The sequence below is a fragment of the Anguilla anguilla genome, chromosome 10, assembly GCF_013347855.1.
Source record: "Anguilla anguilla isolate fAngAng1 chromosome 10, fAngAng1.pri, whole genome shotgun sequence".
Taxonomy (NCBI): Eukaryota; Metazoa; Chordata; class Actinopteri; order Anguilliformes; family Anguillidae; genus Anguilla; species Anguilla anguilla.
The window spans coordinates 47,051,124-47,067,505 of record NC_049210.1 but is presented as its reverse complement, the minus strand read 5'-3'; the positions used below and the strand labels follow the sequence as shown (position 1 = coordinate 47,067,505).

Genomic DNA, 16,382 nt, shown 5'->3' with positions numbered 1-16,382 from the left:
GTGTGTGTGTGTGTATGTGTGTGTGCATGCGTGCATGTGCGTGTGTGTGGTGTGTGTGTGTGTGCATGGGTGTTAGTGTGTGTGTGTGTGTGCATGCGTGCATGTGCGTGTGTGTGTGTGGCTGTACGCTGTGAGTGTATGCTCATGTGGAGCTGTGCTTGTCTCTTAACTCAGGATGGAATGAAGCACTTTCAGAGCAAGCGCATTGCGCAGAATGTTCTTGTGCACGGGTCCGTGTGTAGCGCTCTTGTGCACGGGTCCGTGTGTAGCGCTCTTGTGCACGGGTCCGTGTGTAGCGCTCTTGTGCACGGGTCCGTGTGTAGCGCTCTTGTGCACGGGTCCGTGTGTAGCGCTCTTGTGCACGGGTCCGTGTGTAGCGCTCTTGTGCACGGGTCCGTGTGTAGCGCTCTTTCGCACGGGTCCGTGTGTAGCTCTCAATGGCAGAAATCCCTCTTTGTTTCCAGGGTAACATCGGCTCGTCGAATTGGGGTCTGAACCTGCTCCAGGAGGAGAACGTGATCCCAGACATCATGGCGCTGGCCCAACACTGTGAGGTCCTGTCTATTCGAGGGTAAGAGGTGACCCCCGTCCCAGAACGGCTCGCCCTTTGACCTGTCCCAGCAGGTTCGAGGGGCCCCAAAGTGCACTTCAGTCCCGCGGACGTTTCATAGTTCCTCCGACCTCGATTTCCAAGGGCTGTGCATGGCCAAGGTTCTACTGTAATCCCTTCAAATGAACCAAATTCATACATATAATATTTTGGTTAGGCCTGATGCTCATTTCATATAATTTTGACACACATATGTTTTAATTATGTAACCTAAATGTTATAGACCATTGTGTAGTTTTCTCTCTTTTGGGTTTGATTTAGAAGCTTTTGGGGGGATTGGAGTGTGTGTTTCTGTGGTGTGTGACTGCAGAAGTAGTTGTGTGATATCCCTGGGTTTTCTAATCACTGGATTTAGATTGTTGTGTACGTTAGCCCAGCGCTGCTCTAACGTTGCTGTGACGTTCCCGCAGGACGAGCCTGTACGTGCTGGGGCTGATCTCTAAGACCAAGCAGGGCTGCGAGCTGCTGAAGCAGCAGGGCTGGGACGCCGTGCGGCACAGCCGCCGCCAGCTGTGGCCCGTGGTGCCCGACGAGGTGGAGCCGCCGCTGGCCAGCGAGCTGTCGTCCGTCCCGAGCACGCTCAGTCTCAACTCCGAGTCCACCAGCTCGCGCCACAACAGCGAGAGCGAGTCCACGCAGCCCAGTGAGTCACGGCGGTGCGCTGCATGTGACGCACTGTACATCACGCATAACGTTTATCAGTGTTTGCAGTGTTTAAAGTACTCTGTGTCTTTAGGGTGTTGTATCCACCATGTACTCAGAGTGTATAGCATGTTTGTTTAGTTTATTGCCTTATTGCCTGCGTTCTCACCGCTCTCCCTCAGCCTTCTACACGCCGGACGATGAGAAGTTCGACGGGTCGGACCTGTCGGAGGACCAGTCGGTCTACCTGCGGTCCAAGCCGCTGAAGGACCGCAGCCCGTTCACGCTCCTGGCCTCCAGCCGCTTCGTGCGAAACCGCTTCCTCAACTCCCTGACCCTCCCCAGCAAGAAGCTGCGCAGCACCAGCGACCCCAAGGCCGGCGGGGGGGGCAAGCTGGCGGGCGAGCCCAAACTGGGGGGGCTGAGGCGCAACCGCACGGTGACCGAGCCCGCGCTGTACCCCCAGGGCTCCGGAGACGTCTTCGCCCCCGTCTTCAACGGCGGCCGCCTGCCCAAGAGCCCGTCCATCTCCCAGGAGACCTCCTTCGTGGGCGGGAAGACGCCGGAGGAGGCCGGGGAGGCGGAGCCGCGGCTGCCCCGGGGCGGGCCGGGGGCGGGGCCCGGGGAGAACCACCGGGAGCAGAGCAGCCGCGAGAGGCTGGCCTGCGACGGCTCCTCCTCCTCGGGGGGCGGGGCCCCGTTCAAGAGCCGCAGCCAGAGCTTCAACACGGACACCACCACCAGCGGGATCAGCTCCATGAGCTCCAGCCCGTCCCGCGAGACGGTGGGGGGGGGGCGGGGGGGGCGGCGGCGGCGTGGGCGACTCCCCCGGCGCCGACACCGACTGCGTGAGCCTCAACACGGTGGTGAGCGCCAGGACGGTGAAGACGCTGTACTCCCTCACGCCCCAGTCCAACCACCTGCCCCTGTCCAAGTCCAACTCGGTGTCCCTGGTGCCCCCTGGCTCCTCCCACACGCTGCCCCGCCGCGCCCAATCGCTGAAGAGCCCCTCGGTGGCGACCATTAAGAGCCTGGCGGACTGCAGCTTCATGTACACCAGCCCGCGCGACGCGCTAGGCTACGCCACACTCAAGCGGCTGCAGCAGCAGCGCATCCACCCCTCCCTGTCCCACAGCGAGGCGCTGGCCTCCCCTGCCAAGGACGTCCTGTTCACCGACACCATCACCATGAAGACCGGCAGCCTGGACTCCCGGCTCACCCCCCGCAGGTCAGCTCCCCCCCCCAAACACCACCGCACCCCCACCCCACAGCACTGACAAGTCTTCGCTGAAAGTCACCTGTTGTCCCACCTGAAAGGCAGATTTTACTGACATTAGTCTCTAACAAATGTCACCCTATAGGCTAAAGTCACCTTAGAGACATTCAGGTTATTGTCTCTTCTTCTGTGGTGAGCTCCTTAGACCCACACTCCTGAAAAGGGCTCTTAGCTTGGCGTTTAGATGGGACTTTCGGGGTCTATATTTTGGTGCTGAAATCACAAAGTTGGCAGCACGCTCCAGACCTCCTCTGCCTCGTTCAGGTCCACCTTCATGGCACGTTTCCCATCACTCTCTTCACTTCCTGTCCCCCTTCCCACACTTCACTGCCACTTCCTCTTTCCTCTTTCTGAAGTCCGTGTCACCCTCCCATTTGTGACACTTCTATATTAAGAAAACGTGCTGTGATTCAGCTTTACGAGGAGTGAAAAATAGCTAAGGAAAGTCGACTAAAATACCCGTCTCAGGAGAACAGGAAACAGGAAACAGGAAACATTAATCTCCACGGCTTCATGAGTCAGTCTCCGGCTGAGCGTCTCAGATAATAATCCGGTATACAGTATCTTTAGTGTCTTCGTGTTGATAAATTATAAGCGCTGATAAACTGGTTCCTGTTTGTGTTATCCCATGTGTGTATCGGTCTACATGTGTGTGTGCTTGAAATCTTTCTCTCCAGTAAATTTACAGGTAATGGTGGCACTCTCTTTCTTTTTTTATTTTCTTCTTGGAAACTCCTCTCCTTCATGTCAGCTCTCACTTGTACATTTCATCCCTGAAAAAACCTCAGTTTGTTACAGATGTTCTTTTCTTTACCGTCTGTTTCATACAAACTAAAGGATCGCTGGTTCATGTTTTGGAAGAGCACCCATCTGAGGCGACAGGCTGTATTTTTAATGTTCCGTCCTTTTGGCCCAGAAATGCCCAAAGCCCCCCGTGCCACCCCCCCCTCCCCCCCAGGAGTAATCGGCGCTGTCTCTGGTGCCCCCCCAGGAGTAATCGGCGCTGTCCCTGGTGCCCCCCCCCCTCCCCCCCAGGAGTAATCGGCGCTGTCTCTGGTGCCCCCCCCCCCCCAGGAGTAATCGGCGCTGTCTCTGGTGCCCCCCCCAGGAGTAATCGGCGCTGTCTCTGGTGCCCCCCCCCCAGGAGTAATCGGCGCTGTCTCTGGTGCCCCCCCCAGGAGTAATCGGCGCTGTCTCTGGTGCCCCCCCCAGGAGTAATCGCGCTGTTTCTGGTGCTCTCCCCCAGGTGCTCGATACGGCCGCTCGGCCACTCAGCCCGCAGCCCGGTCGGGTTCCAGCGCTGTGCTTCCAGAACTCTCTTCCCACGGTGCGTGGACCTGCCCGGGGGGGGCGGGGGGGGGGGTCGCCCTCTCGCTTGCCCTCGTTTGGACAGCCCTAGTTTCATTAGGAGCACCCCCCCCATCCCTGTCATCCTTCCCCTTTGTAAAGGACCCCTGTGCTTCTGAAATTCCCCCCTCCGCTAGCTTCTGTGTAGCCTAGCCTCAACCAAATCAGTTTTATTTTTTTGAGTGACTGTAGGCAGTGTCAGAGGAATGGCCTGCCCTGTCGGGGCTTAGAGGGCAGGTCTGCAGGTCTCTGCGCTGGCTGTGTAGCTGATCGCCCAGCGGCTGCAGCCCATTAGCGTCCCCCTCCGCTAGCGTCTTGGCGGTTAGCTGCGGTGCACGCACAGGAGCCGCCGTTCCATCTCTCTGTGTCCCGTCCTGTCTCGCCCCCCCCCCCCCCCCCCCCCCCCAATCACCTCCTCCTGAGCGGGACCAGGCCTCGCTCCTGCTCTCGCTCCTCCCCCCCTCCCCCCCCCGCCTCTCTGACCGCTACCCTCCTCCCCCCGCCTCTCTGACCGCTCCCTCTCCTCCTCCCCCCCCCCCCCCCCGCCTCTCTGACCGCTCCCTCTCCTCTGCCCTCCCCAGGTTTCTGAAAGCGCTGAGCTTTGCCTCCCTGGACAAAGAGGACCTCCTCAGCCCCATCAGCCAGACCAGCCTGCAGCGCTCCTCCTCTGTGCGCTCGATGGTCTCCAGCGCCACCTACGGCTGCTCCGACGACTACGTGGGCCTGGCGCTGCCCATGGACATCAACGACATGTTCCAGGTGCGCCGCCACCCCCCCCCCCCCCCGCCCCCCGCTCGCTGGATAGAGCCCTGCACTCTCCTTTCCGTCTGTGTCCGATTTAAACCTGGAATACTGGGCGTGTCAGCTTCCTGTCCAAACCATGTCCCAGGGTTACTGTCCTGTCCCGGGTCTGACAGGCGGGGTGTCTGAGGGGTGGGGGGTCTGATGGAGGCTCTGACGGGCGGAGGGTCTGACAAGGGGGGTTTGACGGGGGCGCTCCTGTGTGTTTCCGCAGATTAAGGAGACGCCCTACTTCCAGCAGAGGACCAGCCCCCCGGCCGAGGAGAAGTGCTGCAAGTTCTTCGGAGAGCTGGACGGTAATACCACCGCCGACCACCAGGGGCTCTGACCTACACAGAGTACATTTACTCACTCTGCTGTGTGTGCACGCGCGTGTGTGTGTATGCACGTTTGTGCTGAAATGCCCCCCTCCTGTTTGCTGAAATGCGGGGAGCACCACCTGACCGTGCCCTGTGTGCCCCCCCCCCGTCGCCCCCAGGCCCTGGAGACGGCCCCCGCCGCCCCCCCGGCCTGCGGCAGCAGCTGAGCATCACGGAGCTGGTGGCTAACAGCCGGGCGGAGCCACTGGCCCCGGGGTCCGAGGAGACGGGCCTGCAGGAGCACCGCCTCGACAACTGCCTCTACTGCGTGGGGGTGCAGGTGCTGGGCTGCCTGCCCCACAACCAGGTCACCTCCACACACACCCGCACTGGTACGGCTCCCTCCCAAACCCTAACCCCCTAACCCTAACCCTAACCCTAACCCCCTAACCCTAACCCCACAACCAGGTCACCTCCACACACACCCGCACTGGTTCGGGCGCTGTCCTAAACCCTTAGCCTAACTTGTTTTAATTTGAATGTTTAGGATAAATAATTTAATGTTTTAATTGTTTTGTGCCCAATTAATTTTTACAAGCCTGTTGAATTTAAGAAGCACCCTGATACTGTGGCATACTTGATTTCCCATGTCTCAGTGTCTCCTTTAGCTGCCATTGTTTTTGAGGTCACTCAGTGTCACTTCCTGTTCCCCTGCCCTAAACCCCGCCCCCTCCGGCAGACTTCGGCGACCTCCCGTACTCTGAGTGGTGCGGCCAGCCAATCCACAACCACCTGGAGGTCACGCCCCAGTCCAAGTTCTCGGGGATTTCGGGCTGCAGTGACGCCGTGTCTCAGAGTTCGGCCTGCAGCACCCCCAGCACCGAGCTCGTCCTGGGTGAGCCCCGCCCCGCCCCGCCAGTCAGGCCACACCCCGCCCCGCCCCGCCACTCACGCCAAGCCCCGCCCCCGTCAGCCATTGCTGAACCACTAAGGAGATATCCACAGTTCAGCCCTGCTTTGAATTACTGTGATTATCATGCAATTTCACTTTTAGGCTCAGTTTCCTACGGTGACTGAAATGACAGTAATTATGATTCACTTTGATAAAGTTCAGGAACAGTTTCTTTTGTCAGTTATGAGCCATTTAAGTGTGTGACACATGCAACGGTATTGCAGTACGTTGTTTCTGGGGGCAAGGGCAGTGCCTTTTAATCCAAGGAAACTCAAGTGGGCATAAATGACTGTTAATCCAGGGTTATTTACTGTGAATTTAACCATTTAGTTCTATATTGAAATCCTGTGACATCGCTGTGTGTGTCTCAGGGGGGAAGACCATCGCGGAGGACGCCCCCGCCTGCCGGGTCCTCCTGCGGAAGGAGGTGCTGCGCCTGGTGATCAACCTCAGCTCCTCTGTGGGAACCAAGGGTCACGAAACGGGCCTGCTCACGTAAGCGCCGCCGCCGCCGCCGCCGCCGCCGTCCCATCAGCCCCCTCCCAGTGCGACCGCCGCCGCCGTCCCATCAGCCCCCTCCCAGTACGACCACCCCCAACTTCACCACCGTCCCATCAGCCCCCTCCCAGTACGACCGCCGCCGCCGTCCCATCAGCCCCCTCCCAGTGCGACCACCCCCAACTCCACCGCCGTCCCATCAGCCCCCTCCCAGTACGACCCGCCGCCGCCGCCGCCGCCGTCCCATCAGCCCCCTCCCAGTACGACCCCCCCCAACTCCACCGCCGTCCCATCAGCCCCCTCCCAGTACGACCACCCCCAACTTCACCAAGGTCCCATCAGCCCCCTCCCAGTACGACCGCCGCCGCCGTCCCATCAGCCCCCTCCCAGTGCGACCACCCCCAACTCCACCACCGTCCCATCAGCTCCCTCCCAGTGCGACCACCCCCAACTCCACCACCGTCCCATCAGCCCCCTCCCAGTACGACCACCCCCAACTCCACCACCGTCCCATCAGCCCCCTCCCAGTACGACCACCCCCACCGCCGCCGCCGTCCCATCAGCCCCCTCCCAGTACGACCACCCCCAACTCCACCACCGTCCCATCAGCCCCCTCCCAGTACGACCACCCCCACCGCCGCCGCCGTCCCATCAGCCCCCTCCCAGTACGATCCCCCCCCAACTCCACCACCGTCCAATCAGCCCCCTCCCAGTACGACCACCCCCAACTCTACCGCCGTCCCATCAGCCCCCTCCCAGTACGACCACCCCCAACTCCGCCGCCGCCACTGTCCCGCCCCCCACCCCCACCACCCCCGTTTAGCAGGACCGCTGACCCGGCATCACCGTCTGTCTGTGTCTGTCTGCAGGATCAAGGAGAAGTTCCCCTACGCGTTCGATGACATATGCCTGTACTCTGAGGTGTCGTACCTGCTGGCCCACTGCATGTTCCGCCTCCCCTCCCGCCGATTCATCCAGGAGCTCTTCCAGGACGTCCAGTTCACCCCGGTAACCCCCACCCCCCCCCCCCCACACACACCCACACCTTTACCTCACAGTGAGGTGGGCCAGAACTGTGCTAAAGTCATCACAATCAAGAAGTTCTTACGCCTCAGCCATTTCCCTTCATAAGTGGAACAGGCTCTGTGTTGTAGAAACATCTGCTGCAAAGAGACTTCAGAATGCAGGATGGCATAGCCTTAGCATATTGCCAAGAACGTCTATAATTTTGGCAAACGCATCACACTAGACTCTGCTGTATATTTCAGCAAACAGAACTAGGTTGTGCTTCAGGTCCTGCTGCTCTCTGATTGGCTGCTGTCTGTTCTCCAGATGTACGAGGAAGCTGAGGCCATCCTGTCAACGCCGCCAAAGCCCGCCCCCGCGGACCCCCCTCCCGAGTCGTGATCGCCCCGCCCCCGTCTCCTCCCCCGCACGTGACCTCCGACCCCTCGCACGCCACGAAGCCCGGAACTCTCCGCCGAGCCCTCCCAGTTCAGTACCAGCCGCGGACGGATGGCGGGAGGGAAGGGGAAGGGTGGACAGAGAGGAGGGAGGGAAGAAGGGAGGAGGCTCCCTCGCGGTGCGGAGGGGGACGGACTGCTGGGGTTTGTTTTCTCCTCGTGAACAAAACATTTCTCTGAACTTGATGCTGTTCCTGCAGATGGCCTACAGGGGGAGCCGTTTCTTTTGTTTCTGATTATTTTTTTTACCAAATGTTTCTTCTGAACGACACGTACGAACTTGAGCGACGAACACAAGAACACCCGACCTGACGACGCGAACTAAAAAAAGACACCCTGAAACAACTAGCACCCGTATTCTGTGGTTACTAGTTGTTCTTTTTTCCTTCCTGAAGAGGAGTGTGTTCTGTTACCGATAAGAAACGACTGAAGCGCACTCTCTTCATCCCCACATTTCCTGGCCTGGTTCGATCCTGGAGCTGCGTAAACACTACGAGGGGCTCGGCCTCCATTTTGGGAGAAATGGACTTGTTTCGGCTCTTCGGCCCGTCCGACGCGTCCAAGCTTCTGATCAAAGAAGGCCGCGGAGCAGCCAGAAGAGCCCTTAGCTGTCCATGTCCGTGTTTTTTTCCGTTTTTTCGTTTGCTGGTTTGTGTCTCGACCTGAATCCCTTTGCTCGTTTCCTTCCTGTGTCCTCCTGGAGCTCAGCGTTTGTGTCCTGGGCTGAGAAAGTTTGTCCATGCCTGAAAAGCGAGGGAAAAAAGGTACCAGATTTGGGAGCCACCGTTGGACTGATCACGTTTATAGCAGTGTACCCACTTTTTAAAACATAGAATGATCTGGACCGCAGGTGTGGGAGAGGTGGTGTTCAGTCACTGAACTAATTTAAAGAAAAATGAAAAAACCAAAAAAAGCATTTCATCCCCTGAGACGTTATCTAAACCACAGGAAGTTCTGGACTGTAAAGTGCCACAGTATGGGACGTGCTGATTGGACGGCTTGGATAGAGACGGGATTCTACAGACAAAATAAGCCATACCAAGTGAACTATACTGTTTCTGTAAAATACTTACAGATGAGATTTTCATGTACGTGTGTGCAGATATTGACACATATATTTACGAATACATACGGCACACCAGATTCTGGGAGATTGGAATGGACACCATCTTTAAAACTATGTCCGTGGATTCACACAAACACAGAATGTAGGCCACTCAACATTTCCTCTGGGTATAAATCCTCATAACCTGACTGAACGTGGAGGTTCCGATAAGGGAGAGGCACATACTCATTTTTTATTATTTTTTATTTGCGTGTTTTGTTTTCAGAGGTGAGGGATTAAACGGAGAACGACCTTGTCCACCGGCGCCGCTTTCCTCGTCTCTGACCAGCCGTCGTTTGGGAGGGACTGTAAGACTCTAGGGGACGCATAGTGTTTATTTTCAGTGTCACAAAAAAGCATTTCCTCATAGTTCACAGAACTGCTATGCAACACGCCCCTTGATTGAAACCACAGCGTATTTGTTCCGAAGCGATGGACAGGGTTTAGCTTTTTTTTAAAGGAGTTTCTTGGCTGGACCATCATGCTTTTTTTTTTTTTTAAGGCAGCTTTCAGTTTTGTTTTGTTTGTTTTGTTTTTTTTCTAGGTTAATTCCAATGAAAGATTATGCTTTAGAATGGTTTTTTAATTTATTTTAGTAACTAATGAATTTAAGTCACTGGTACTTCCTTGATGAGCTTTCGGCCTTTTTAAACCGCCGCATGTTTGCTTCCTGGAACCTCGCGGAACGCCTCCCTTCGCCGGACTGTGGTTCCGGTCTTTTACGGAAGTGGTCTGAAAGTAGCTCTTTTTCAGAAAACGGTAAAATACTTTTTTCCTCTTTTGTGTGCAGCATTAACGTTGCAGTTCGCCTCTATGAAGACCCAAATGGCCGCTTAGGGCTAGTCTGAGTTAAGCTGGATACTGCCGGATCTGCTGGCTCGTAACGTGCAGCGGGTCTGGCAGCTCCAACGCTCCCCGGTCCAAAAGAAAAGTTGAACAATTTCCACTTTTTGAACACCGTCATCAGTAGTGTATGAAATGGAGATTTTGGTGCTAGTTGAAACCACTGGGTTGTAGGATCACGCTCCTGAAATAGCTCTGCTGTACTGTTCGGTTTTCAGCGCGGCTCTGGTTCACTGTGGTGAAAACCCGGCTGTGCGATTCGGCTCGATGATCCGCAAACGGCTTCACCGCAGAGCTTCGGTGGTGTGCGAGGTTCGGGGTTTGGAGACGTACTGTAATTACGCGATACAGTCGCTCAGTGCCGTCTAAACTAGCTGCGGAGAAGCCGCAGCCGGAGTCAGCGTTTGCTTCTGGCTCTGTGGCGGCAGTACTGGGTTTCACCGTCCCTCGACCGCGAACGCAAAACCGCGCTTCGTTCGACCGCATTCTCTCCACTCCTCGTCATTAAGCTCTAAAAAACCGCATGCGCTGATTGCATGACCCGTCTGAGTGACATCTTTCTTACACTTTTGTATTCGTTTTACTCACGTCTTTTCCCATGACTGTAGCAACGACTAATTTATTTCTGCAAATTATTCCTGTAATTATTTGACGCCACGTCTAAAAAGCGAGAACAAAACTAAACAAACAAACAAACAAAAAAGTCTGGATTTTCGTGAAAAATGGCAACCTCAGAATTGGCAGAAGAAACACGATGGAAGATAATATATTGAGGCCAAGATATCTCTCCATTGCTGGCTGAGACCAGAGAGCGTAGGAATAGTTATTTAAGTATTGATTTCCATGGAAAAATTGGAGAAGATTCACCTGTTTTTTTCCTTTTTATTTTTTGTTAATATGCTGCTACACATGTGGACTTATAGTGAGTATTTGTAGATCACTGAAGGGACGTCAGACCTGATCTATATTATATATCTGTACCATAGCCGAGCGAGAGAGATTGAGAGAGAGAAGATATGAGAAAAGAATTATTTATATTTTTTCCTTACGAAAAATATTTCATGAAGCTGTGTATAATTTAAAAGGAGGTTTTTTTTGCCCAGTTTGTGGTTTCCCTTGTATAACGTGTACAGTACTTTTTTGGGCATTATGGACCTTGAGAACCATACAATCTTATCAAAGGGATACATTGGTAATAAAATATACAACAACTACCCAGACTCATTGAAGCCTGTGTGTGTTTGCATCCATTGGAGTGCTTTGGTACACAGTCTATGACTATAACCTACAAATGCTAATATGTTAGCATATCCTTTCGGTCAAACTGCAAGCAAGTATCAGTAGACACTCAATGTCGTTTCACACTGAATCAAAGGTGTTTGTGTGAATGGCCTTGTTCCCAGGAAACTGCAAAATCCGAGGTTTGTTTCTACTGTTAATGTTCTGTGTTGGCAGGGTTTCTGTTCTGGGACACTGCTTCCGCTGATACTCGAAATGTTGTCCTCCCAAACCAGCGATGGCTGGCACAGACACACACAGAGAGACATCATGTGTGGCTTAACAGGCAGGCTTGCAGGCACTCAACTGACCAGCAGAGGTCGCCAGTGAGCCTTGCCCTGCTGGACTGCCAGCAGCACTGGCAGAGGCCAGATTCGATACCGCACACCCATCCACAGGGATTCCTAACAGCCCCCCTTCTTACTACTGTTGATGAGAAGTCTTATTAAACTGCTAGTCCCTCTGTATTATTTTTTGAAATTGCAATACTGAAGCTTTCAGCACGAGAGTTTAGTAGTTTACTGATAATTTCAGCAAAATTGCAGGTTCGTGAAAACACAATGTTGTTTTAAAAAGTGAATTGCATTGCTGTAACAATTTGGTCATTAAAAGAGTAAACTGGAGAGTTAACTAAGTAAATAAATAAACATCTCCTGGGTCTGTGGCTGTGGTGCCATGGTGACACACCCCGTGTTGCTGGCTGCCATGGTGACGCACCCCGTGGTTTCGGCTGCCAGGGTGACGCACCCCGTGGTGTCATTTGCTGTGGCAACGCTCCCATGGGTGGCAACACAGGCACCTCAGCTGCGTATTGTTTGAGCGATCAGCATAACCACAACAATAATAATAAACTTTATTTACTGCGGGCTCCATAATGCTTGGGACAAATGGTGTCTCAGTTGTTTCTGATTAAAGGGTATTTTTTATACATTTTGGTTTCACCATAGAAATTACTGAACTTTTTATGCATAATCCCCCCCCCCATTTCAGGGCACCATAATGTCTGGCACAAATGCCGTCACAGGTGTTTCTGATTAGTCAGGTGTGTTCAAATGGTTCTTTATTGCAGGTATAAGAGCTTTCAGTTTTTAATCTTTTCAGTTTGCTTTTAAAAGTAAAACATTTTTCAGTTTGCTTTTACCACCGTGTGTACAGTAAAATGCTGACAGCCATGACTCACTGGGTTTTAATGTGGCTTTGGGTGATACAGTACTGTGCAGGGTAAGGACCGTGTGAGCAAACAGCCCCTTTACTGACTGCTAAACGGAAAGAGCAAAACCTGGAGTTCACCCTGACACCCTGTATTTTACACAAGCAATATCGCCGTCGTATCGTTTTATGAGTGCACACACTCTCCAGTTTAACCAAAACACAAGCTGAAGCCGTAAACGTCTTGCGAAACAGTTGGTGGGAGAGATTTATCTCCTCGGTCTGCTACTGTAGATTTTTTATTAAATGTGTACATCTTTTCTATTTCTGTTATGTGGTGTGGATTGCACTGGCAGCGGAGTTGTAGATGAACTTGTGCTGGGGCCACAGCACGGAGTCGGGTGCTGGGATAAACACACTATGCTTCATTTAGGGCCACACCCATCCCTGGGCCACACAACTCATGTGTGTGTTCCTCTGCTACGGAACCGGCACCAGCCCAGTCCGTGATCAGCTTCCACAGCTTTTGGAGGAGGAATCCTGGCCCAAGGAAGAATGGGGCTCAGGGCCTTCTCCAGGATAGGACTGGCCTATAAGCCACATTACATTAGCAGTTTCACCAAGCATCCATTTTCTGCTTGTCTCAGCGTGAGACCAGCTGTTGTTTTCATTTCGTTGCTGTATTGCAGTATTTCCCATACACAAAAGGGGTCAAGCTAAGAACGAACAGATGTTACTATTTTACATTTGTATATTAGAGGCTGAATTAAAGCATTCCTCATACTCCGAAGGGGTAGCTAAGAGAAAGCTCTCCACTGTTTCAGTATTTCAGTATTCGGTGGGAGGTCTTCGTTGAAGAAAGTTGAATTAAACTTCTACACGCAGATTACGAGATGCCAAAATGCGAGCCTTAAATATCAGACCAAGCAGAATCCTTACGGAGGGAGGTCGCTGGCAGCTGTAACTCATCTTCCTGTATGTGGGCCAGCAAACTGTATTTTACATTACAGGCCTCAGATTTACAAGCCTTTACTTCATCTGCCGTGCCCCCACAACAAAGGTGTACTTCCTGTGAATGGACATGCGGGAAGATGAAGGAAGTAATGGGTACATCAAACGAACATGCTTTTACCTGTCCGGCCTTTAGGGGGCGCTGTCTCCAAAAAGAAACATTCAGAGCTGCAGTCTGGTAAGTGGTGTTTACAATGTGGGCAGTTATTTGCCTCCCCAGCCACATATTTGCCTACACAGCCTCCCTTAATTTCCGCCTATTGATAACATGTAAAAATATAAACTGTCAGTTGTCCCAAATTTAGAGTGTTTATTCATCCTGTTGAGGAAATGAACGCTGGAACGTTTCCAGGAAATAATCCTCAAAATTCCACAGGAAAGACCTTTTGATATTTGTGTCAGTTTCTTCTGTTTCCTCTGTTTCCTGCTGGGGGGTTAAGGGGGGTGGGGGTGGGGTTTGGGGGGGGGAGTGGGGAGCTGCATTGACGGATATCTCTTAGAGATAGATTGGATGCCTCGAGACCAGTGGAGAGCTCTGTTTGAATCTAAAAAGCGCCACTGGCCAGCACTGCTCCCAGCAGATCCAGCTGGGGGGTGAGTAGGAAATACACCTTTAAAGCATCTAAAGATTTTCCCCCGTTCTCTCTCTGTCACCCACGGCCGGTCAATACAGGACAGATTAAAAATTGAAAAGGTGTGCTTCAGGCAAGGTCCTAACATCCTCCACACCATGGCAACGGTGCAGCCTTGAGTGTGTTGTTTGACCTGCCCCCACACGGGAAGAAAGGAAACTGAATAGAATTCAATGGAAATCCATTGAATTCTAATGCCTTAACTTATTTCATTTTTCCTTTTGTTTTCAAATGTCTGCTTCAATATAAAATACGCAGTACTACTGTCTAAAATATAACATTATTTCAAAAACGTTAAAATTTGATTCATATTTTATTTAAGACACACTGTAGTTGTTTTTTGAGACTTAAAGATGCTGTTTGGTAGTCCATAGTCATTAATTTCAATTTTGTAAAATATGAGAGAAATATATTTCTGAAAAAGATTTCCTTCAAACCCAAAATCTAATAAAAGCATTCCTTAGAAGATTGATGAAGAAAAACAACTGATAATGGATTATACTCACAGCACCATTTCACCTCTTACATCCTAAGGTCGTATCTTAAATGGTATTTTCATTGTTCGTGATAAGTGACCACAATTTATGCCACTAGTGTCAGATGTTTTTGAAATCAGCTGCTTAAAAGAAGACGCGTTGCCAAAAGAAAATGAAGAACAGGGCAGCTGAGGTCTCCTTGGCTCTAATAACATCCATGACATCCTGTGTGAAGCGTGAAGAAATCAAGCTGGATTGCAGCTGCGAGGAGCGCTCGTCTGTGACTCAGCTGCTGGGACGGGCCGGGACTGCCCTGAGACCCCACAGTGTGATGTCATGGAAACAGCCCACCTGGGTATTGAAGGTGACCTTGGCTTCTGGCTTTGGTGCAGCCCTGACATTTCCACACTGTTGATTGGCCGATGAGGACAGCGCTGGCCCCTCAGCGGTGATGTCAGCAAAGCCATGAAAATCGACAAACCTGGTCACTGAATACGAATGCTGACTTCTTTTGGCCATACTGCTTAAGTTAAGTCACCATATTGATGTGAGTAATTAAGCACAAAAGTGTCTTTTGTCAGAACTTAAGGTGAAGCTAAGGATAAAAATAGACACGTTTCAGCCTTGAAAGGGGCAGAATATAAGGAGCCAACAGATATGTTTTCATATTAAGACTCTGCAACTTAAAACCCTAGATTAGGCACAGCTGTGTGTGTGTGTGTTGGGGGGGGGGGGGGGGGGGGGGCAGTCTACAGTTGTGTGGACAAATGTTTTGCTAAAACTCAATATATACAATTATTTACATATTGTTCTGACATGGAGCATATAATATAATTTTGTTGAATGCAAGCTATCCCCTCCAAAAGACATGGCTTTGAATTGGTGAACGTCAGATTAAAATAGTTATCATTTATAAAATACCCCAAGCCTCCCTTTGCTGAACTTATATCGCCATCACATAACTGACGCCACAATTTCTTTCAAGCCAATTTAATAATGGTGTTCTCAGTTGCCGATTTCCTCCAGTAATCAAACCAATAGACATATCTCCCCATTACCCAAAAAGCTTTATTCTGTCTCACAATTGCTCTAGCGCACTGATTAGCCTCCCACGGGAATCCGCGTCCGAGCCTCTCCTCTCCTCTCAGAGAGCAGTCTGCAGTGCTGGACAGCGCGTGCAGTAATTACAGCATTCAGCCACCTCAACTAGGCTGCAATCACTACCATTCACAATAAAATACATACATACATACATACATGCATACATACATACATACATACATGCATACATACATGCATGCATACATACATACATACATACATACATACATACATACATACATACATACATACATACGTACATAAATAAATAAATAAACACCTTTTCAAGGAAACCCTGGCATAGACCAACCATGTATGAAAAATGTTTGTCAATACTACTGCTGCTACTACTACTACTACTACTACTAAATAATAATAATAATAATAATCATCATTTTGTACTAGGGTGTGGAGCTATTCCACTCTGAAATTACTTCTGCTTGCTAAAAACTAGAAACCAGTTTTGCACATCTGAGCAAATCGTATCTTAAATCAGACCCCTAATACGCCCACGTTTAATCTAAGAATAAACATTTAGAATTGATAGGTTTACGGAATGCAATTCAAACGGCGCATTCCGTGACGAAAGACAGAGGAACGTAGTCACCTAACGCCGCGTAGTCTTATTTATATCTCAGTGTAGGCGGATTAAACTTCAGTAATCCTCAAGTGCGTGACAGTTGTACAAATGATAATTCTGGGTGGGCGACTCCCTTTATCGATTCGTATTTTTATTTATTTAGCAGATAGCAGATAGATAGGTGGTCTATGATTTTGACAAGAGTACACTCAAAATCAGTAGAGGGATATTTAATTTATAGTGAGCCATTTGCGGCGAATTCTCATCTCAGAACAATTCCCGACTCGCCGCCTTTTCCCGATTTGGGAAAATAGGACGT

General features: G+C 51.5%; 1 protein-coding gene across 1 annotated transcript in view; it reads left to right on the top strand.

The window, feature by feature from the left end:
- Positions 1 to 11,056, top strand: part of rictora (RPTOR independent companion of MTOR, complex 2 a) — a 36,531-nt gene extending 25,475 nt beyond the window's left edge. The window contains 12 exon segments of the mRNA XM_035379028.1: positions 465 to 571; positions 1,021 to 1,253; positions 1,435 to 2,069; positions 2,071 to 2,480; positions 3,775 to 3,855; positions 4,457 to 4,634; positions 4,891 to 4,972; positions 5,155 to 5,367; positions 5,715 to 5,870; positions 6,299 to 6,422; positions 7,295 to 7,433; positions 7,758 to 11,056. Coding sequence (XP_035234919.1) covers positions 465 to 571; positions 1,021 to 1,253; positions 1,435 to 2,069; positions 2,071 to 2,480; positions 3,775 to 3,855; positions 4,457 to 4,634; positions 4,891 to 4,972; positions 5,155 to 5,367; positions 5,715 to 5,870; positions 6,299 to 6,422; positions 7,295 to 7,433; positions 7,758 to 7,832 — 2,433 coding nt within the window. The 3' untranslated portion in view covers positions 7,833 to 11,056.
- The last annotated feature ends 5,326 nt before the right edge of the window (positions 11,057 to 16,382 follow it).